Source organism: Polypterus senegalus, chromosome 6, assembly GCF_016835505.1.
Source record: "Polypterus senegalus isolate Bchr_013 chromosome 6, ASM1683550v1, whole genome shotgun sequence".
NCBI lineage: Eukaryota > Metazoa > Chordata > Cladistia > Polypteriformes > Polypteridae > Polypterus > Polypterus senegalus.
In genome coordinates, this window is record NC_053159.1 from 18,233,333 (window position 1) to 18,258,005 (window position 24,673).

The window sequence follows — 24,673 nt, forward strand, 5'->3', positions numbered from 1 at the left end:
AAAATACATGTATAACTGATGTTTATATTACAGTATTAAGCAAATACAGAACATTAATGAAAACAATGAACCCAAATAAACCGGAAACTATAAAGCGGGAAAGAAAAACAAAAAACAAAATGACACAGTTTGTAAATGAACATTGCAACCCTACTTTAGATAAATCTAACTTTGACTCAAGTCTCCAGAGTAAAGGTATCAGCACAGAGATGCTTGACTTGCTTGACAAAGGAAATACAAAAATCCTCACTGCCTGCGGATTCTGTTCCTGTGTATTCGCTTATCTACTATTATAAAAGTGCAACTTGTTTTGCCACAGCCCTGGTCTAATTACACCTATTTGCAGATAAGGTCCAAGCTGCGGGCCACAGGACAGTGCAGGGATTGAAATTAGGGAGTAGTATTCGAGACCATGCACAGTAGAAACAACAGCTTTGAGATGCCGGTCATTCATGAGTGACACGTGAGATTAAGCAATAATAGGTAAGTGATGGCCTTAGATGTCCAAGGCTGTGTGCGTACTACTGTGACGATGTGGGTTCAGGCTCCACACTCCCTTTGATATTGGAAGCACATGAACCCAACACCGTCGATAATGTTGCCAAGTGAGCTAGTCAATGGAGGCAAATGATTCCAGCAAGGGGAAGGTATACAAAAAGTGCAACAGTGCTTTTATTAAAAATCAACAAAACAAAAACAGTGTTCCATAAATAGTGCAGATCTTCAAGTTCTTCAATAAATAAATAAATAATCCATTAAAAGAACACGTGGGGGTTAAAACTCAATAGAAAAAAACAATCCTTAAAATTGGAGGTTAAATCTTCTCTTGGAAGCAGTCTTAAAACACTAACAAAATCCGGTGCCTATTTTCTGTATGCGTCTCACCTGCTTATCCCGTACGGGCTTAGCAGCAGGCAAGACGCTCTCTGCAGCTGCCCTCCTACATCACACGCTCGAGACTGGAGACCTCCCGATCCCTGGCTTCGGTCTGGCACTCATCCCAGTCCCCGAGACTTGATTACCCTCAACGGCCAGGTCGCCCACGTTGGGGATTCCATCACCAAGTCTCCCGACTTCCGCTGCCTTTTCATGGCCTCTCTGCGGCCCGTCGCTTTCACCTTGTCACTCCCGCTACCAGATCACTCAGCGGGAGCGACATCTACACAAACACCTGGGTGTCGGCCCAACACCCAGCTTCCTCGCAGCTGCCCACGAGCGCCGATCGCGGCCACCACACGCTCCGCGTGTCCGTCTCTCTCCTGCACCGCTTGCTTCCACGCTCCCTGTAACCTCCGTCCTCTCCTTTCCTTTCTCTCCAATCGATTCTCCCTCTCTCTCCCCAACCGACTTGCGCTTCTTTTAAAAACGTGAGGGGCCATCACAGCTGCAGCATTAGCCATGGGAGCAATCACGAATGTGGGCAGTTCCTCACCTGTGCACACGGTGAGAAACGCCCACATCGACGACTGCCCGCTGCTCGCTAAACAACGCCCCCTCACGAAGCCGCCTCGGGTGCGGTGATTATTTATTTAAAATCAATGGCCTTTTCTCCACGAGCTGTGGACCCATAACACCACAACTACTTTGAATGAATCAACGTGTTTATCTACATGACGTCAACAGGTGTGAGTAACCTGTTCAACCACATTCATGATAGGGGCCAGATGTTCGACCAGGTGACTTTCTGTTGCAATGCACACTCACACTTTATCCACGCTCTTTGCTGCATGATGCCAACCACCCTGCTGACCCTTTCTCCCTCAACGTCTGCACATACTTTTTCCTGAATCATCTTGTTTCTTTCTTTACCTCAGGCCTTGCCCACCTGGGTCCTTGGGAAGAAGCTTGATCTCCCAATTACCACCATACCCACCAATGTCTTCAGTCTGAGGCACAACTCCTCTATCACCAGCGTGATCCTACCCTCCATCTCCCGCCTGTAGAACTTCAATTCCAGCTGCTGCCACCTTGGATTCCATAGAGTCTCTGTACTGGAATTCGTCTCTTGTGCACACATCCTTGAATTCCTCCTGAAGACCTCAGAATGGGAGTTGCAAAGCAACACTTTTCCCTTATGGAGCCATGCTGCTCATGGCTCCAAGTAAAGCAAAGCCACCTATGGAGGTAGCTTCTCGCCTTCCTTTCCATTGACTCAACTGTTGGTATAAAAACTGTGTATATTAACAGGAGTCATAGGAGCTTAGGCAAGATGGCACGCTGATAAATCCAAGCCTTGAATCTATTAAGCAAACCTGACTTGCCTGCTTTGCCAAGTCAGGTCTGAAGGTCTCCAGTGGCTTTCTGAATGGTCAGGGTATCTCTGAGGCTACTGTCAAAACACTCTGCAAGACTGGTTGCTCAGAGATGGATATGATGGTTAAACATGACACAGAGAAACAGAACATAGCCTTCACTTTTCCATGTTTCAGAAAAAGACACCTTGATTTTGCTGGTTTAAAGCTGATAAATAGCTTATAAATATTTTTTTAGGAGCTGTTGTTACAGTTAATTCTCGTTGTCCATGGTGGTTATGTTCCTGAAAAAAACCCACAGATGCAGAAAATATGAATACTTAAGTATTGATCCTATGGGGAAAATGGGGTTGGGTTCCAGCAGGATGCTGGGTAGAAACCTTGTTACAATTTTTATTTCTTCTTTAGTCAAGTTCAGTCGTCTTCTAGGCACTCTGCCAGAGGTCACAAGCGACTGATTAGAGGACCTCACTAAACCATCCGATCAGTAGTATCGATAAGCAGTGTGTACAAAGGACAGTTACTTCAGTGTGAGCTTACGACCTGCTTTTATTGTGAATTCTTCATTCATGGGAAACATGTCACAAGGTCTGTTTCCTGGTCCAAGCTGTAAATGACACCTTACTAAGTCCAGCTAACCTTCATGTCTGGAAGAAGAGTGAATCACCCACCTGCCCCACTCCCACTTAGCATAACCAGGTACTAAAGGCAATTGTGGGCCATGTTGTTACAGCCATCAATGCAAGTAAGCATCAACACCCTGCAAGGAATACTATCCATTTTGTCAAGGTTGGCCAAAATGTCTGCCATAGTTTACTCAGACAGCCTTCTTAGGACATTAGAACAATCTAGATCAGAACAGGCCATTCAGCCCAATAAAGCATGTCAGTCCTATCCACTTAATTCTTCTAAAGAAACATGAAGTCTAGTCTTGAAAGTCCCTAAAGTCCTACTGTCTAACACGCTACTCAGCAGCTTATTCCAAGTGTCTATGGATCTCTGTGTAAAGAAAATGATGTTTGTGCGAAATTTACCCTTAACAAGTTTCCAGCTGTGTCCCTCGTGATGTTGATGAACTCATTTTAAAGTCACCATCTCGATCCACTGGACTAATTCCCTTCATAACTGTAAACACTTCAATCATGTCACCTCTTAATCTTCTTTTGTTTAAACTGTAAAGGCTCAGCTCTTTGAATCCTTCCTCATAATTCATCCCCTGTAGTCCTGGAATCAGCCTAGTTGCTCTTCTATGGACTTTTTCTAACACTGCTATGTCCTTTTCATAACTTGGAGACCAAAACTGCACACAGACTGGCAGCCGAGATTCCCAGAATACATTGCACATACAATTCTATGACCAGACAGTATTATTTTTTCAGAGATCACCAAGTAGATGGTCATGTTGGAGCTCACAGTGCCATAAGAAGACCCCCTGCAGCAAGCCAACAAGTGGAAACGTTCAAAGACTCAGGGGCTTGTGAAACAATGTTGGAGGCAAGGCGAGTTAATTGAGGTTGGGCATCACGCTGAAGGAGAAGAGGAAGGCTTTCAGATCGGCTACTGAATCTGCATGAGAGGCACCAGGTGGTTTTTGGATTAAAAGGTAAGGTTCATGCTCAGTTGCTGCTGGGATGGAAGTCAGAGCCTGATCAACCCCGGTTGGGTCACAAGGGCAAGGGTGTCTAATGTTGAAGGACCTGAAACACCCGATGACGCCAGGTCATATCACTGACCAGCACATCTACTGTATAAGATGTATCTCATAGCATAAGTCTGAATAGGGTTGTAAACGACTTTTCAAAACATTTCGAACAAATAGAGAAAGTCTGAGAGTCAGTAATCCAAAAGTTGGTTTTCCTGACAGAGGCTATGAGAATATTTCATGAAGTCACAAAGAAACCTAGGACAAAAACTGACCCCTTTGTAATGAGCTGAATCGGTTCTGCATGGGAGTGTTCATCAAAATTCCTCCATGGCAAACAGTTACTGCTGCAAAATGTCAGACCCAAAAGGAGCAATTTGGTTTTTTTTATACTGGCCTAGGGTCAAAAGTGGATTTAAGGGTGGCAAGTGGGGCGACCGCGTCTAAGGGGGCCGCGCTTTTGAGGTCAGCGTGTCCTATTCGAGCGGATTTGTCAAGTTCTATTCTCCAGTTATACATTGATAAGTCTGCGTGTTATCGTGCAAAAATTCAGCTGAATACTATAATGAGAAAATCCAGTGTATGTTAACATCATTTTTTATTAAAATTTGCGCACAAGTTTATACAGTCCACACCTACCGGTAACAACATTTAACGTATCTGGCCCCGCGTGGGGTTGGTCAGCCCGAGGCCCCGCACACCTCTAAGGCCACCTCTGCCTAAGGGAATACCCAACAGCCGCTGATGAATACATGAAATTAGTATTCATATTCTGTATTATTTGTTCACTGTGGGCACCTTTTGCCTAATGCTAGATTTTGATTTAAGTTTTGGCAACATCTACAGTGAAAAAATAAAATGACATCCAAATGATCCTAAATTGTATTTGAAATAACAGCTATGATGGTGTAGTGGTTAGCAGCACACCTCCAGAAATATTAATGGATATGGCAAAGGATAGCTAAATAGTTTAATGATGCACCACTAAAATCCATCCATCCATCTTCCTAACCAGCTCGTCCAGGACATGATAGTTAGATAGATAGTTCAGGTTTTAAGCGTTGTGAAGGACAGCCGGGTCCCATGCCCGGCAGGGACACTCCTGCTGCTTATGTTCCGGGGGAGCCACCATGGGCAGTCCAGTACCTCCCCCGGGACGCTTGGTGGCAGCCTCTCTGGTCGACGGCGATTCCCCAACCACCCGCAGGGCTCCATGGGAGATGGAGTCCTCCACAGCCTGGTTGGGGGCTCGGACGGCCGCTAGGGGGAGCTGCATGGCTAGAAGAATCTTCAGCCCCACCCGGAGGTGCAATTAGGACCAGGTGGTCAAATACCTGGAACACTTCCGGGTGGGTTATAAAAAGGGCCAGCCACCACCATTCAAGGAGCCAGAGTCGGGAGGAGGAGGAGTGGTGGTAAAGGAGAAGAGAGTGTTTTGTGGTGTAATTGTGCTTTTGGGACTGTGTTGGGCTGTGTGGCACGGGGAAGACGTGTCCCACAGCTGAAGAATTAATAAAGCCTTTGTGTTAATTTGCGTCAGTCTGTGCCGGGTCGGGCGCTTATATAGCGCCTTATTACAGTGTAAAATATGATTCAGATACAAGGTTAAACAACATAAGATAGACAAAGCAGAGATAAAAAAAATGTAGTCAGTTACAGACACAGAAGGCAAACATTTATTTCAATAATAAGATTATATTCTTAGTTTTGTATTCTTTTGAGTTATATTTTCATTTTCGACAATCATAACAAATGTTCCCAACATCTTTGCTGAAACAGCAGAAAATGCATTCTGCTTAGTTACATGTTTAATTATATGAAATAACTATATTTAATTCACATCTTGGCTGTTTCTTAACATTGGATGATCCATGCAGTGTATCGCTGAACTGTGTAGATTTAGAGTTATACAGTATCTGTACATTGGTGCCTCCCAATGCTCTCACAAAGATGCCTTAATGATTTTTCCTCATTGAAGCTTTACTTGCCAGAACCTCAGGGTACTCCACTCCAACCCCATCAGAAGTTACCTACTCTGTATATATAAAATCCTAAACCTAAAAGTGTAACTGTGACATTTTTTTATGTCATGCTAAATAGGGCTTATTTTAAAATCTACACATACATGCTTGGTATAATTCTTTTAAGAATTTATCAAACTTTAATGTGATGTTGTTAGATTTTCAGATTCCTATTCCATTTTTAAAATTATAAACTAAGAAATATCAAGAACTCACGTCCCACGAGACGAGACTTTGTGCCAAGAGATTTAACCATGCCGGGGGCCGGAAATAAAAGACAAAGAGTAAGACAGCTGCTGTACAGGCTTTTAAATGTTTGAAGCGCCATATAAAATGCAGATCACATGGCATGGCGGCAGCAAGCCAGCAGTTGATTGAGCAAAGAGGAGGTAAAAAAAAAAAAAAACTTTCCCATTGTATCACCGTCTAAGAGGTGGTTTTGAAGTAGCGACTACGTCTCCTTGGGGTGCGATCAGCCCTCCTCTTCACAACATGAGCGGCACAGACGCGAAGTGGCTGGCAAGCTAAGTGAGCGAAGTAAGCAGAGGAAACCCCCTAGTATTCTAATGAAATGCTCAGCCAGATGCTCTACTCTAAAAATACAGAACTTAGCAGCAACAAAGTGCCGGGTTTTTTTTTTTGGTTAATTTCAGCTAAGCATTCTAGTTCCGCAAAAGCACGATTACTGAAGGAATCTAATTTTGTAGACGTTAGTATGGTATTATTAACTAGCCAACCCGCGGCGTATCATACGCCGCAAAATCAGGCCGGTTTTTTAATGATTTTTAAGCACAGGGAGAAAATTAACGTTTGAAAAATCGGTAATGTAATAAATCAGCAAGAAAAGCACAAAGCACAGAACGAACCAACACACAATCATCCGTGACTGAAAACTGGCGGACCGCCATCGCTCATGTGCCCACCTCCAATTCGTCACTTGAGTCGTTGTCATCTTTGCACAGTCCAGATGCACCTGTGACTCACGTAGACTTTCCGTGTTCCTGCAGGAGCATCTAAGAAGACGCATGTTTGTCGCGGATGCGAATTGCTGTATCTAGCGTGTAAAACAGCTTGCTGTGGTGCACGCGGTCGTGCGTCGTAACCGAAAACTCGGTTTTTAAAGACTGCTTACTTCATTGTGTTTTAACCTCAGTTGTAAAGGATTGTTTTAAGGATCCCATGGGATACCCCTCGCAAACCGTTTTACACGCTGCATATGGCGATTCACCTCCGACATGGCTCCTTCCTGCGTGCGCCGTAGGTGTCTTACTTGTCGGCGGCTTAGTGAATCCACGCCCCTTCCAGCGTGCTTTCCATGGTTGTCTCGCCTTAGTGAATTATATATATAGATTTTAAAAGGGTAAATGTGAAAACATCTAACACATATCAAGCCTGCAGAAGGATCAGTTTCACATACTGTGCAAGAACAAAAAAAAATGTGTTTTCTATTCCATTTTATTGAGGCATTTCTTCTTTCCTATTCACACTTCATCAAAACTGAAAACATCTGAGCAAGGGGCTGGTTACCTATTAACACCTGACAGTCAAACATACAAGTAAGAACAATATTTTCTTGTCCTCTGAACTGAAGAAACCTGAGCTGAAGTGATGATTATGCAAATTAAAAATTAACTTCATATAGGTGCAGACATAACATAACATTTACTATGCTCCTGATAAAGAGTCCCATAAAAGGAAGGAAAAAACAAATCAGTAAGACAGGAACTGCAATTACAAATGCACTGCATATCCCAAAGGTGCACTCCCTAAATACTGACTTGAAAGGGGTGAAAACATAGGCCATCAATTACTTTGTGGATTATAGTTGTAATTAATTTAGATCTCTTTTTCATTTTGAAATTAAAGAGTTTTTTTCTGTTGACCAATGTCAAAAAAGACAAATTTAATGCACTGGGATTCAATGTTGCACAATAATAAAATGTGGAAACTTCCAAGAGGGTGAATACATTTCAATGGGCACTGTATATATTGGCATACACGCGTGTTTAGGGGACAACTAAAGGGCCTGACCAGGGGGTGGCGAAGTGTACTAATTCTCTCTCTCAATCCCTTGCAGACCATTCTCGGGAAATCCCGCCCAGTTCTGGGGCAGCCAATGACGTCACTTCCGGTTCTGGTCCTGATGACATCACTTTCTCTAACGGCCTTTAAAGCTGCCATCTTGCTTCCTGTTAATCAGTTCTGTTTTGGACTCAGTCGTGTGAATATGTCTGTTCTTATTAATCAGTTTTGCAGCCTGGAAAAATTATATGGGTGGCTGCCCCAAACCTTCCCAATATCTTTTGGTCGTTTTTGTGACAATATGTTACTTGCTACATACAAATCTGTGGCACTCTTCACTATACATCACAATGCAGCATTCAAAAGAGAATTTGAGAACATCTCACCAGTTTTAGCGTTGTTACATTGGTACTAATGGTTTCTAAAGCTTTAAATAATTTTGCTCCGTCCTACATTTTGGAATACCTGACTCCCTACACTCCAAGTCGTAACCTTACATCTTCGATTGGTGGTCTGCTTATAATTCCAAGAGCCAAGCTTAACAGAAGTGGTGAAGCAGGCCTTTTGCTGTTATGCACCTAAAATCAGGAATACTTTACCAATAGAAATTCACCAAGCTAATACTCTGGAGAATTGAAAAAAAACAAAACTGCTACAAACCCATTATTTTAACATGGCTTTTTCATAGCTACATTTCAGTTGTATTCCTAATAGACTATATGGGTATAGAATTATCATATCCTTCAGGGATCCGCAATCTGTACTAATCCCCACTACTCTGCTGTCTTTTGTGATCGCGATCTGTGCCACCACCACCACCTGATAAAGGCACCGTGCAGCCCCCCTTGAGACGATGGAATGAAGGCGGGTGTCTCATCTGTCCACAAGACCAACTTTATCAAATCCAATCATGTGAAGCATAAAAACAAAGAGGACTTATGTTAGGTAGAATTCCCAGTGGGGTCTGGGTGGCCATTTGGCTTTGGAACCCCTGCAGATTTTGTTATTTTCCTCCAGTCTAACAGAAATTATTTTTTGATTTTTCTGTCCTCCTGGCCATTTGATCTTACCTTTTACTTATTCTTTAATATTATTGCCTAACATTTATTGTTTTACCTTTCTTGTAACTTTCCCTTGTCATCTTTTAAAGCACTTTGAGCTACATTGTTGTGTAAAAATGAGCTATATAATTGAATGCTGTTGCTGTTGGAGAAAACATCTTTAAGAAGTTTCTAAAAATTTTTAGGCTTGCATAGATTTTTCCCTCATATCCTAAAGACATTTTCAGAATGCACAGTTGGTTGATTGATGACTCTGTATTGGGCTAATGTGGGTAAGTAGGGATGTGTGCATGAGTGTGCCCTGTGATGGATTGGTTACCCATCCAGGGGTAGTTCCTGCCATATACTGATTAACAATGCCCCTGAGACCCTAAGATAGATAGATAGATAGATAGATAGATAGATAGATAGATAGATAGACAGATATGAAAGGAACTATATAACAGATAGATAGATAGATAGATAGATAGATAGATAGATAGATAGATAGATAGATAGATAGATATGAAAGGTGCTATATAATAGATAGATAGATAGATAGATAGATAGATAGATAGACAGATATGAAAGGAACTATATAACAGATAGATAGATAGATAGATAGATAGATAGATAGATAGATAGATAGATAGATATGAAAGGTGCTATATAATAGATAGATAGATAGATAGATAGATATGAAAGGCGCTATATAATAGATAGATAGATAGATAGATAGATAGATATGAAAGGAACTATATAACATATAGATAGATAGATAGATAGACAGATAGATATGAAAGGCGCTATATAATAGATAGATAGATATGAAAGGCACTATATAAGAGATAGATAGATAGATAGATATGAAAGGTGCTATATAATAGATAGATAGATAGATAGATAGATAGATAGATAGATAGATAGATAGATAGATATGAAAGGAACTATATAACAGATAGATAGATAGATAGACAGATAGATATGAAAGGCGCTATATAATAGATAGATAGATATGAAAGGCACTATATAAGAGATAGATAGATAGATAGATAGATAGATAGATAGATAGATAGATAGATAGATAGATATGAAAGGCGCTATATAATAGATAGATAGATAGATAGATATGAAAGGCGCTATATAAGAGATAGATAGATAGATAGATAGATAGATAGATAGATAGATAGATAGATAGATAGATAGATAGATATGAAAGGCACTATATAACAGATAGATAGATAGATAGATAGATAGATAGATAGATAGATAGATAGATAGATAGATAGATAGATATTCTGAGATATCCAATAAGATAGACTGTATAGTACTATGGTCATTGTGCTAATTAGATTTAAAAAATTTAGTTGCCCTGGATTAGTCTACACTTATCTGGAAACTATTAATTACAAATGCAAATCTATAACCATGTTTTATGCTTAACATAATTGCAAAGTTTTTATCAACTGTAAATTAACAAATACTGTCCCATTATATTAAAATTGTGATTGTATCCGAGATAAATCCATGGATAGAGTTGTAACAAAAAAGCTAGAAAAGCAGGAAGGACATGTTAATCATTAGCCTCTCCATTTGAATAATATGCTGGCATAAGAAACAATAGAAACATGATACTAGAAAGGCATACAATATTTTTACTTTGACTTTCAATAATCTTTCAACGTGCCACCCCATGAGAAGCAAACATCTAATTACAAGGTTTGAAATTCAGGATATGGTTTGCAGATGGGTTGAAATTTCAAGGAAACAAGAATCAGTTTTAACATTTAATGAAGGCTGTAATGCAGCATACTCTTTCTAACGCTCCTGCTGGAGTTGTAACCTGTTACTTTTTTATATTGCTTTTCAAATTGTAACAATTGTTTTCATTTTGTCTTTTCTAGGCCTATTCTGTTTTCTTTATTTTCTCATTCTCCGTGGTAGCACTTGATCTGTGCTGGAGTGGATGCATCGTCACATATGACAGACATGTTTTCAGATGTATTCTATTCATCTGCCCACAGAATGGTCCTTTACAATATATGAATGATTCTCATTCTCAGAGTCTCTCTATATATGTATGTTTCTGTATATTTGCATGATGTTTCTCTGATCATGTTTTAGTAATATGCTTGGTATTTAGATTTGTTTCATTGCTATACAGAATGCATGTCTCATTAATAAAATATATTTACAACCACAACAACATTTCTATAGCACGTTTTCATACAAATTATGTAACCAGTGGCGTAGTTAGCTTGCTGAAGGCCCCTGTGCAGCTCCATGAGGTGGGCCCTCCTGTCTAGCATAACTCTTAGTAATTTATTCAGAACTAGATCCTAGGAGCCAGCTGGGCAGTGGCGTCCGCGACCGCGTCACTATCACACACTGGCGACAAACAAACCACCAGCTCTCTAAATGAAATGTGTAATAACTTTTTAAATTGCTTTATTACAGTCGCTGTAAGTTAGCAAACATACAATAAATTGTGGGAGGTGTGGGTAGTAGTGGTAGTAGTAGTACATACTGTATATCCATGTAAATTGTTGAGCTGCTTACTTTTCCAAGACAACTTTAAGAAAGAAGATGATTAAAATATAACGTAAGCTACGAAGTCGAAACTGTTCTTTGCTATAAAATGAAGCAATTTCAATTTGTAACAAATTAAAACGACAACACCAGCTGACAGGATTTTACTACACAATTGAACTGTTTTACACAAGTTCTGAGAAAATGGACATCATAAAGTGTTCACACTCACAAATCCTCATGGCAGTGACATTAATGCACAGTAAGCCATGCTAAGGTACAAAATAAAACAAATTACAGATTTGTTAAACCCTTAAAGCTTACAAAAATGGAACTGACTGACAAGTCACAAAACATATTACTTCTAATATCACGAGTACCTTAAAATACTCGCTTGCGTGCGTTCTGTTGTGCAAAAGTCTCAACATTGTTTGACACATCAAGTTGTCTGGCGTGCTCGTTTTTAATTCAGAGTACAGCCAAGCTAATAAGTCTGTCTTGCGACGTGCTGCTTCTGAGGTAATTTTTGATAGGTTTTAATTTGGAGGACGATCGTTCACTTGCAGCAGCAGTCACTGGTATAGTCAGCAGTAACATGTACGCCGTCCAAGCGTCACTTAAAGGAGACGACAGTGCATAGTGATCTATCAGCAACAGTTTAGCTACTCCAAAAACAGTCGACTTGGTTGACAGGATGGATTGAAAACATGCACAAAATGACAATTGAGCACATAACGCCGGTGAAATGTCGGTGCTATAGCGTTCAACGAGAAGATCGGCAGCAGCATTCAATTCGTTGTCAGCCATTGAGGTCAGAGTTGATGGTCACAAGACATTGTGAATGTTGAAGCCACTGCATCGAGACTGTGAAACCGTTTTGTTTTAGTCAAGTTATTAAATTTTTTTTAAAAATCGATATGGCCCCAAGTGAGCCCTTATGCATTGCACAATCTGCACAATCCATTGCTATGCCAGTGTATGTAACTCAAAGTGCTTTGCAAGCTGAAGAAAGAAAAAAGAAAAGTATAAAAATAAGATTAGGTAATACTTAGCATCCAAGAATAAAGTATGGTCTGATGGCCAGGAGGACAGAAAAAAAATCCAGAGGGCTGGAGAAAAAAAAAAAAAAATTCTAAGGCCACGAGACCACCCTGCCTCCACTGGGCAAAACTAATAAGAATAAGTTGTAATAATTAATAAGAATAAGTTGCAACACTTAATAAGAATAAGTTGTAATAATTAATAAGAATAAGTTGTATTGAACTGATGCGGTGGGCTAGCGCCCTGCCCAGGGTTTGTTTCCTGCCTTGCGCACTGTGTTGGCTGGGATTGGCTCCAGCAGCCCCCCTGTGACCCTGTAGTTAGTGGATATAGCGGGTTAAATAATGGATGGATGGAGTGTATTGAACTGAATGGACCACACAACCATAAATTGCATTAAGTAGGTTTAAGAATGTCTAGAATGTGAATGTATTCTGAACTAGGTGGTGTCAGACATGGGGTCTCACAATGATCATTCTGGGCTTGTTGCTTTTTTTAATATATGTATATATACATCTTTTTTTTTTTGCATTTGCAGATGACACTAAATTAGTGCGATCAGCAGGACCCCAATTGCAAGTCACCTCTACGTGGTGGAAGGCTAAAGAGGGAGCAGACCTTCATTTCAGTCTTTTGAATTAAGGAGACTTTGTGACTTATTCAGCTTATTTAATGTTATCTCTTCTTTCCCAATTCCTAAAAAAAGACTCACAAGCATCCTACCGTTCTGCCATCAGCTTGTGGTATGGCAGCAAAAAAAGGTCATCCAAAACTTTGCACTGTCAGCTCAGTCACCATCAGCTTGCAGAGATCTACACTGGTGCCAAATGACGATATTCTACCAACATTAGAAGTAAACTGCTCTCGGCCCCACAGTCTGGCACAAGGCAAGGCAACTTTAAATCAGAGACCAGGAAAACCAAAAACTGTTCTTACACCCCAGTGGGACACGTCTTCTCACAGCTATCTGTTTACAGTACACGCACAATGATAATTGCAGTTCTGCGCCTCACAATACACTGCTGTTGGGACAAGTAGATATTGGAGGGCTGCAACTTTTAAAAATGCATGTTTATTTTATTTCTATTTTATTCGGTAAAGCTCTAATGTCCAGCACTCTTCATGTATAGGAAAATAGCTTGAGACTTGCACTTCGTACATCTCTCTCTCTCTCTCTCTCTCTCTCTATGTCTGTCTGTCTGTCTGTCTGTCAGCACGATCACATCTCTGTGGGTGTCACAGTGACCCAATGGGTCACAGTGCTACGTCATGGCCTCAGAGTTTTCAAATTCTCACCAGGTTAATGTCAGGGTGAGGACTGCTTGTTCTAACAAAACTTGTGTGTTTTACTCCAGTTACCTTCTGCATCAGAAAGTTGGCAAGAAGGTATGAGAATGAATGTGAATAATGTTGCCACCATGTTTTCCGAAATGTACTATACAGGTCATAAAATGAATAATTCCAAATATCATATACACCTATGCCTCTGTTTTTTTGTCAGTGAGGCTTTGACATCATGGAGCACAAGGTGCACACTAATTCCACATGAGCAGGAACACTCAATAGATAGATAGATAGATAGATAGATAGATAGATAGATAGATAGATAGATAGATAGATAGATAGATAGATAGATAGATAGATAGAAAACTGAATAAAAAAATTCAAGTGACAATGAGGTACGAGGAAGGCAGATTCACCAGCTTTTATCCCTCCAGATCAGAGAATTTCCAGTTCCATTGTCTCAAAACACCACTCACATCTACAGTTATCCCCAATTTCAAATACAAACCGGATTCCAAAAAAGTTGGGACACTAAACAAATTGTGAATAAAAACTGAATGCAATGATGTGGAGATGGCAAACGTCAATATTTTATTTGTAATAGAACGTAGATGACAGATCAAACGTTTAATCCGAGTAAATGTATCATTTTAAAGGAAAAATATGTTGATTCAAAATTTCACGGTGTCAACAAATCCCAAAAAAGTTGGGACAAGTGGCAATAAGAGGCTGGAAAAAGTAAATTTGAGCATAACAAAGAGCTGGAAGACCAATAAACACTAATTAGGTCAATTGGCAACATGATTGGGTATAAAAAGAGCTTCTCAGAGTGGCAGTGTCTCTCAGAAGCCAAGATGGGTAGAGGATCACCAATTCCCACAATGTTGCACAGAAAGATAATGGAGCAATATCAGAAAGGTGTTACCCAGCGAAAAATTGCAAAGACTTTGCATCTATCATCATCAACTGTGCATAACATCATCCGAAGATTCAGAGAATCTGGAACAATCTCTGTGCGTAAGGGTCAAGGCCGTAAAACCATACTGGATGCCCGTGATCTCCAGGCCCTTAAACGACACTGCACCACAAACAGGAATGCTACTGTAAAGGAAATCACAGAATGGGCTCAGGAATACTTCCAGAAACCATTGTCAGTGAACACAATCCACCGTGCCATCCGCCGTTGCCAGCTGAAACTCTACAGTGCAAAGAAGAAGCCATTTCTAAGCAAGATCCACAAGCTCAGGCGTTGTCACTGGGCCAGGGATCATTTAAAATGGAGTGTGGCAAAATGGAAGACTGTTCTGTGGTCAGACGAGTCACGATTCAAGTTCTTTTGGAAATCTGGGACGCCATGTCATCCGGACCAAAGAGGACAAGGACAACCCAAGTTGTTATCAACGCTCAGTTCAGAAGCCTGCATCTCTGATGGTATGGGGTTGCATGAGTGCGTGTGGCATGGGCAGCTTGCATGTCTGGAAAGGCACCATCAATGCAGAAAAATATATTCAGGTTCTAGAACAACATATGCTCCCATCCAGACGTCATCTCTTTCAGGGAAGACCCTGCATTTTTCAACAAGATAATGCCAGACCACATTCTGCATCAATCACAACATCATGGCTGCGTAGGAGAAGGATCCGGTACTGAAATGGCCAGTCTGCAGTCCAGATCTTTCACCTATAGAGAACATTTGGCGCATCATAAAGAGGAAGGTGCGGCAAAGAAGGCCCAAGACGATTGAACAGTTAGAGGCCCGTATTAGACAAGAATGGGAGAGCATTCCTATTTCTGAACTTGAGAAACTGGTCTCCTCGGTCCCCAGACGTCTGTTGAGTGTTGTAAGAGGAAGGGGAGATGCCACACAGTGGTGAAAATGGCCTTGTCCCAACTTTTTTGGGATTTGTTGACACCATGAAATTCTGAATCAACATATTTTTCCCTTCAAATGATACATTTTCTCAGTTTAAACTTTTGTTCCGTGATTTCTGTTCTATTCTGAATAAAATATTAGAAGTTGGCACCTCCACATCATTGCATTCAGTTTTTATTCACGATTTGTAGTGTCCCAACTTTTTTGGAATCCGGTTTGTAGAAACTAACAGCGTCAGATCTGGGGGTGGTGGCGGTGGAGGGGGGTTTGTATCGTGATCGTGACTGAGAGAATAAAAGTGAAAAAAGAACGCTAACTTTTACAAGTACTATAAATTGACACCGGCTGTTACAGACACAAATCAAATGTATGTTTTGATTGTATAATATTAGTTAGAGCAGCTCACTACTCAAAACGGTAAATCTGCAAGGCTGCCAGAATCGAACCAGCGGCCTCTTGATGACAAGTCAGCAGTTCTTACCGCTGCACCACGGAAGCTGTCGTATTTACTTGCACCTTTTGTGAAAGTGTTTATTTGATATTTAGGCTACAGGCTTCACACATTATACAGTTTGTGTCCACATTTTGACATTTATTACTAAAACATGAAAAATGTTTCTGTTTTAATGATGTGTTTACATGTAGAAACGGAACACACATGAAATGCAAGTGTCCCAAATAACGCTCTATTATTTGCCCTCTAAAACTCCAGCACTTCACGCCAAGATAATCCAGGCTTGAGCTGGGAGAACTTTTCCCCCTTTCTGCGGCAGTGGGGGGAAGGTATAGCAGGCTGCTTGCTGCTTGTGTTGCTCGACACATTTACAAAACAAAAGACTCTGATGGAAAGGTGCGAATGGATTTAAGGTGGGCTGGAATTACAATTTTTTTTCATAGGCTTTAGTAATTCTAGTGTTAAGCAGGCTGGCAAGTGTTAAAGGGGTTGTTACGAGCTGCCTATTGCTGCCAGAATACCCCCAGTGCCTCCAACCTTAAAACTGCGCTAAGTGGATTCACTAAATTAAGAGATGGGTGGATATATGTTCCTCATTTGATACATACGTGTCCACATAGCATATGACATGAAGTGTAACTTTACACATAATTGATCAATTTATTGAGGTATAATCTGGAAGTGCCTTCGCCATGGGAAAGGCGCTATACAGGGTGTCCCAAAAGTCACTATACACTTCCTTTTTTCTATTACAACCAACATTACAGGGGAAAATTACCTGGAGATGCTGCAGGAGTTTGCTGTGCCACCACTTCAGGCAAGGAGTGACCTTGCTAATGTCTTTTTTCAACAAGACGGAGCCCCTCCCCACTTTGCCAGGTTAGTCAGAGATTTCCTGAACATCGAGTTTCCTGGCCAAAGGATCGGTCGAAGGGGTCCCCACGAATGGGCTCCGCGCTCCCCTGACCTTACACCTTGTGACTTTTTTTTTGTGTGGCTGGCTATATCAAAAGCAAGGTGTATGCCACTAAGCCCTGTAACCTGGCACAGCTTGAGGAAAGAATCCGCACGCTCTGCAGCGAGGTTGGGGAAGAGATGCTGCAAAACATCGGGGAGGCCTACATCCGAAGTTGTCAAAAATGGAGGTGGTCATGTGGAGGTATACAACTAGTCTTCAGGGCGCTGGAACGTGATGGCAAGCCTAGCAAGTAAAACTGCAACGACTCCTTTGTTGATGCTAGAAATATTAAAAAACTCAGTTTCTTGTGTACTTTTTAGGAACTTATTAAAAGTGTATACTGACTTTTGGGACATCTCTCTATTATAAAAAAAAGAAAATCTTGAGGGGGCAGACTATGGAGACAAGACATAATCTTCTCAGAAGACAATTTGAAGTCCCAACGAGAGACACTTCAACTTGCTCCCAGCTCTTAAAACAATGACAATCGACAAGCAAAACACGCAGCTCGCTGCAGATGATCCGACCACTTCTCCTTGCGTGCGTTCAGCCACCATAACCCCCATTTATAATAACGCGAGCAGCAAGGACACAAAGTGGCAAAAAGGGCAGCAGTTGTACAGGCTTTAAAATGATCGACGGGCAACTGCACTTCACAACACGAGCAGCGTTATACATCCTGCGAGAAAGAGATTTAAGCACGCCCGGGGACGGAACTAAAGGACAAGTATTGTTTTTACAACGTCACGTGAGACAAGGCAGTGAGCCATCATTTAAAACAAGTCCACGGACATCTAACCTAGCAGTTGTTGGATTGCTTTTGGCAGACACGCATCATGTGCTCCCAGCTCTTAAAACAACGACACGCGACAAGCAGAACAGGCAGCTCGTCAGCAGCAGAAAGGCAGCAGATGATCCGACGGCATCTCCTTAGCGTGCATTCAGCTGCCCCCCCTTCACAACACGAGCAGCGGTACACGTCCTGTGAGAAAGAGATGTAACCACACCCAGATGAAGCAGATGGGGATTCCCTCTTGCAGTTTCGAGCATCTAAATTTATTAAGATTAGATCAGAGGTGTGGGTCCGCCTTTGAATTTCCAGCATCCAGATTTACTAACATTACATTGAAGGTCTTGGGTTCCCTTTGGAGTTTTGAGGTTCCAATTTTTGGTATGGTTGGATTGGAGAAGGGTCTCTTTGGAGTTTCAAGCACCCAGATTATGTGAACAACAGATATGCAAGACAAATTGTGCCATATCTTTTTCTTTTCAAATGTTATCTGAAAAGTGTTCACATTGGCTAGAAACATGACCTGGGAATTCACTGATTTTTGTGCACTGGAAAAAATATTCCACGGATCTGAAACACCATCAGGCATGAATAAAAAACCCTTCTGGTGGAGTTATATTTCATCTATTCTAACCACTACACCAATAATCCACCACATCATCTTTAAGTAAATCTTTAATCCTACATTTATCCATTAGTGGTTCTACCACACCTACTAAACATAATGTCAGATACAACCGTCCATTTTGAGCCCTGCTTAATCCAAGTTCTGTATAAGGACAAAGCTGCCCTAAGCCTACTCTATAAATGGGGAACCAGTCCATTGTAAAAATTGATTCAGCAGAAGAAAAATTATGAATATGTTCGTGCAAAAGTCTACACGGTGTAAAAGGAATGCACAGAAGATTTTTCAAAAAGATACATGCCTGACTGAGTAAAATAAAGCGGTTTGGAAGAAAAGTTTTAAAATATAAACTAATATGACATTCTGAAACCTGCTTAATCCAATCATTGGGTCGTTGCCTTTCCTGGCAGTATTGGGCACAAGCCAGGAAACAGCTCTGGCGAAGGCACCAGCCAATCACAGTGCCCACTCAGGCCTAAAATCGCCAATTAATTTAGCCTTAATATTTTTAGCAATGTCTGAGGACAATCTGAATGCCCGAGGAAAAATCCACAAAATTAAAGGGAGAATATGCAAGTGGCACACAAATAAAGTAAGCCGTTGGATCCGTGAAGCGATAGCGCTAACCACTGCGCCACCGTCCAGCCAGTTTAAAATGTAAGCAGAATGCAAAAGCCGTAAGAGCAACAAGATTATTTTTCTGCGAGTCATTTTGTATTCTAATCCAGAAGATGGAGCGCGAATTATAGGCGCCAACTACATTATAAAGTGTCTTTCATATAGAAATATCATTCCATTCACTTACGAACATGCTTAATGTCAAGAATAAAAGCATCGTAACTAGAACATGTACAGTAGTCGTGAAGCGACTCTGGGCTGCAGCACAATGTCCCACTTTCGGCCGCGGGGTCGAATAAAGGACTAAAAAAAAGATGCATGCCAAGCGCGACATAATAGAAATAAAAGTATCCACCTCCCACCTGCCAGACAGGTAGATATAAGCACGGCAACACTGCCCGCTTACCGCAGTGCCCCTAAGTGTCAACACCGAGAAGCCGCGATCCTCGCAGCTTTGCCCTTTCGTTAAAATGAATCTGCGTGCCGCGGCCCACCGTTGGCCACTTCTATGACTCCTCTGAGGCAAAGCTCGAAACATCTCAGCCTTACCTGAACTCATCGTGCGGTTCAAGTCTCATACCGGCTCCTTACACGAAGTCCTAGAGCGCGGCCGTCCACATCGAGCTAACGTGACAGGGGGATCTCAATGCGCACGCTCCCGCCCTCAATGCAGGACGGACTTCTGGGAAATGTGGTCTTAACTGCGCCTCTCGCCGACGCCCCTTAAAACAAACTTATAGAGCATTTCAATGCAGTCTCTGCGTGCAAGCTAATTTTGTCTAGACACTTTGACAGCTTTGGACACGGTTCAGCACATTAGACGTTTGGCATCGGTGTTAATTTATGAAAGTGGATCTCAGGCTGGTAATAAGGAAAGTAACAAGACAGACAAGACGAGAATTGCATGGCTGAGGTTATAATTAGCGTCCATTCACTAAAGGCTTTGATCCACTCCCTGTAAGCACACTTGTAAAGTTTGCACAACAAACTGAAACTGTAAGTAGTTTGTAATAATGGTAGTATTGAGAATAGCAAAAAAGAACTGATAAATTAAAAATCGTCAGTCAGTTGATATCTAACCCGTTTAGTCCTAAAAAGGGTTGTGAATCGCAAATCAAAAAAAGTAAAATCAAATAAATTGTTAGGACCAGATTAAATTTACTTAAGGGTGTTAATTAAAATCCAGAGATTACGTATATAAACCCTTCATTTTTCAACACTGACAACATAGTGGCTCTATATAAGAAAGGCCAGAGCAGGCTGGGCAGGGCTTTTTGATGTGTGCAGCAAGATGCTGGTAATGCTCTACAAGTCCATAGTAGCCAGTGTGGTGTTCAATGCTGTGGTCTTCTGGGGAAGCAGTTGGAGCTCAAAAGAGGCACAACACCTGAATAAACATATCAGGAAAGCCTGCACCATCACAGGACCAACACCTGGACACAGTGGAAGTTGTGGTAGAAAAGAGGATGGTGGAAAAACTGGAAGCCATCATGAAAAATACCCTCTATCACCTTCAGGAGGCGCTCTCTTGGAACAGTTCTAGCCACAGGCTCATTCTAGCAAGGTGTGCTAAGAAGAACCTCTGGGAGTCTATTGTGCTCAGTGCTATCAGGCAATTCAGTGCTTCCTCCCAGGGTACTCAATAAGTTTGTTTTGAAATACCACTTTGATACAGCTGAACAATATTTATTTATTTATTTATTTATATATTGATTGATGATTGATTGATTGATTATTGGATTGGTTATTATCTATCCTGTGACAAATAATTGACTTTATGCTTGTTTTTATATTTCTTCTGCTGTATGCATCTGAATTACCCCTTGGGATGTGACCACAATGGTGTGCTCAGCTCCCCCAGACACTCAAACATAACAGACACAAGCACAGTATAAAGAACAAGAGTATAGCACACAGCATCTCTTCTCTTCTCTCTTTCCTTCTGCCTCCACTCCTCCTCTGGCAAACTTTGCCCTTCATCTCCTGACTCTGGTTCCTCGAACAGAGTGAAGTGGCTCCTTTTAAAGTGCACCCAAAAGGGTTCCAGGTGACCCGTAATCTCCTTCGGGATGGACCTGCAGCCTTGCAGACGTGGGCTCAGCCGTTCCCCATGCACCCCCTGGCAGTGGCCACAGGTCCCAAAAGGGTTGAGCTTCCATGTTCTAAAACCCGTGGCACCGTAGCAAGCCAGGGGGACCACCCTATGTCATTCTAGGGGGGGCAAACTCCTTCCCTCACCCGTGGCACCGTAGCAAGCCAGGGGGACCACCCTATGTCATTCTAGGGGGGGCAAACTCCTTCCCTCACCCGTGGCACCGTAGCAAGCCAGGGGGACCATCCTATGTCATTCTAGGGGGGGCAAACTCCTTCCCTTGGTCCTTCCCATAAGAAGATGTCCCAGTCTCTGCTGTCCATTACAGGGATTAATAAAGTTTCTCTAATCTCATCTAATAATCTATATTTTAAATGATTTTTAAAGACTGGGACTGGCTAACATTATCAGATTATAAGGCGATCAGGCAGGTCTTGGTAGCTAGAAGTCAATTTGTTTAATTTACAGTAACATTCAAAACGGATTCAGACCCTTTTTTCCTCCACACCTTATTGTGCTGCAGATTTAATTTTAAATGGCTACATTTGCTATTTTTCCCATCAATCTACACTCAGTAACCCAATAGTGACGAAGTGAGAACGCTTGCAGAAAGATGGCAAATTGAATAATTCATTATATATTGTGTCTCCATTTTACATATTGGCTCCGATGAGGAGTTACTACACTGATTCCTGAATAGCACGGTATGACGTACAAGGAAAGACTGAGTGGAGTTTAATTTTCTCAGTTTATGCAATCAAAGTTCAGAAGGTGACATGACAGAAGTGTTTCAAATAATGAAAGGGATTAGTTTGAAAGGCGTATGTAGTTACTTTAAAACAAGTTCTTCCACAAAAACACAAAAGGGTGCAGATGGAAGCTTTTTAATGCTTGGCACATCTTACATTATAATCAGCCCAATTCTGGCTCAGAGTCAGAAATCACAAAAGTTGTCTTGAGTTCAGACAGGTGCTTAAAAAGGAGCTTTCCACATTATCCTGTAATGAGGTGAAAGCCGCAATTAATCTTAATCTCTTAACTTTAAACATAAATAGTTAGCAAGAAATGGCGGACATGTGTAAATGTTTGCCTGCGATGGACTGTTGCTTCATCTACATTTGGTTTCTGTTTTGCAATGGATGCTGGTTTAAAGAGATGGATAGACATTTACATGATTAATATCTTCTCTTCTTGCTCAGAGGTTTAAGTGTTATGTCCAGCTCTGTGCAATCCTATCCACCTTAATCTACTATATGATGATGAAACACTAAGGTCTGTGTGTCCAGTCCCTCCGTGCAATCTGATTGGTCAGACACGATCAAAAGATGAAGTGCGAGCGTGAGACGCATGAGGAGGAATAAAGGCTGAGGGCATCACCTTCAAACATAGGGAAGTATAAAAGCAGATAGGAGGTGAGGAAGGAGCCTTGAAAATAAGGACATAGTCTGAGAAGCAGGCTTTACAGGAACACGCTCGGGTGAGAGAGGGAGCAAAAAGGTGTAAGACGCCAGCTGAGAGAGTCGCCTTCAAAGACTGAAAGTGTAAAGGAGATGAGAAAGGCGCCTTGAAAATAAAGACAGAGTCTGAGAAGCTGGCGCTCGAGAGGATAGGGAGAGCAGGTGAAGAGACGTTCACACGTGTAAATACAGGGAGAAGGTGCTGAAGGTACACATAGAATTTAATTATTTGCATTGCCCGGCCACAGACAGACACGACACCAGATGTCCACAACACACACAGTTTACTTACAATTTACAGTGCGCAATCCAGTCCCCACTAATCCACACAACTACTCAGTCCTTGTCCTTCAGCTGCCTCCACTCCTCTCTTGCAACCTCATCCTCCTCCTCCTCCTCCCGACTCTGGCTCTCCTAATGGAGTGAGGCGGCCCCTTTTATAACGCATCCCGGATGTGCTCCCGATGATCTCCCTGCAGCACTTCCTGGTATGGCGGAAGTGCTGCATGGGCACCCAGAAGCACTCTGGGTGTACCTGCTTCCTGGTTCAACAGCACTTCCTTGTGTGGCAGAAGTGCTGTCCTCCAGAGCTTCAGGACCACCCAGGCACCCTGTGGTGGTTGCCACGGGTCCCCGCTCCCCAGCTGGAATCCAAGGGGGCTGCCCTCCTACACCCACAGTGCCTCTCCCGTGGTCCGACCCTCTTCCAGGTGTCCCGGTGGGGTCATGGCCTACAACATGTAGTTACCTGTTCTCGACAGGTACCATGGCTAGTGTATCTGAGGATAAGTGTCTGTGTATCTGTGTGTCTGTCCAGCTGCTATGTCTCTGTCATTTCAATGGACGGCGCATTACAAACATTTGTAGCAGTAAAATGCATTATTACAAATGTTTGTGATGCGTCATCAGTTGGAATGACAGACACGATGCATTTTATTACTACAAATGTTTGTATTGTGCCATCCGTTGGAATGGTAGTTGCAAAGCATTTTATTGCTACATATTGTAACGTCCCAGCCAAGTTGAAGGCCTTTTGGAGTGACTGTTGGGTCTGACTGACAGCGTACAACATGGAGGACTGACAGCGGGGGTGTGACTGATGCAGAAAGGTGGGGGCTGGTGAGGCGGGCGCTACCCAGGACGGGAGGAGGGTGGAAAGGCTCACGAAGAAGGAGGAGGACGGTGAGTGGTGGGGTTTTTACAAAGTCGCCGTTCTACTTTTCCTATTTTTTTTTTTGCTTTTCTTTAACGCCGCCTCTCAGGACCACAGATATGAGGGAAATATAGGAGACTGTAAACAGTTCAAAGTCAAACGTGCATTTTTTTTTTCTTCTTTACTGTTGAAGTAAACTGTTTTGTGAGCTTTACTTCGCCTGTTTTTTTCTTCTTCTTCTTTTCGAACCTGACGTGGAGGTCGCTACAATATATTACATAATAAATTCCCATAGATGATACACATCAAATGTTAACAATGAGGTCTGCTTTGATCACTTAGATTTCAACCCGTCTTAAACGGGTAGCGCAGCTAGTACTGGAATAAATGGATTAGAAAAAGGGACACGTGAGCATGTAAAGTAAAGCCTTTTGAAAACGCTTAATAAGAGATCTGGGGGTCCACAAGTGGCCTAGCAGTTAAAGCTACTACTTGAAATGTCCAGGCTCCTGTGTTATAATTCATTTGCTATAATATTAAGGTTAATGTCACTGTCTCTGTAAAACGCTTTTAAAGGATTCATTCCCACGTGCAGGCTAAGTTTGGTACACAGGGGCTAGTCTGCCTGCATTTAGAACACCATTACTTATTTAGCAGTTTGAAGAATGAACAAACTGCAGTGTGGGCGTTGTGCTATTCTTGTGTTTGTTGGAGGTCAGGTTGAGTCTTTACTGTCCTTGTTTGGAGACCAGAGAGGACCAGCACATGGAGCAGCCAGTAGAAAAAGGCTTGGGCACGGCCAAATCCTTTGAAGCCTATGGA

The 24,673-nt window shown here is 41.9% G+C and overlaps 1 protein-coding gene across 1 annotated transcript in view; it reads right to left on the reverse strand.

Annotated features, from left to right (window-relative positions):
- atp13a2 (ATPase cation transporting 13A2) overlaps positions 1-19,796 on the reverse strand; it is a 176,385-nt gene extending 156,589 nt beyond the window's left edge. Inside the window, exon 1 of the mRNA XM_039755450.1 lies at positions 19,699-19,796. Within this exon, the coding sequence (XP_039611384.1) occupies positions 19,699-19,708 (10 nt within the window). The 5' untranslated portion in view covers positions 19,709-19,796. The remainder of the gene's footprint in view (positions 1-19,698) is intronic.
- Between the last annotated feature and the right edge of the window lie 4,877 nt (positions 19,797-24,673).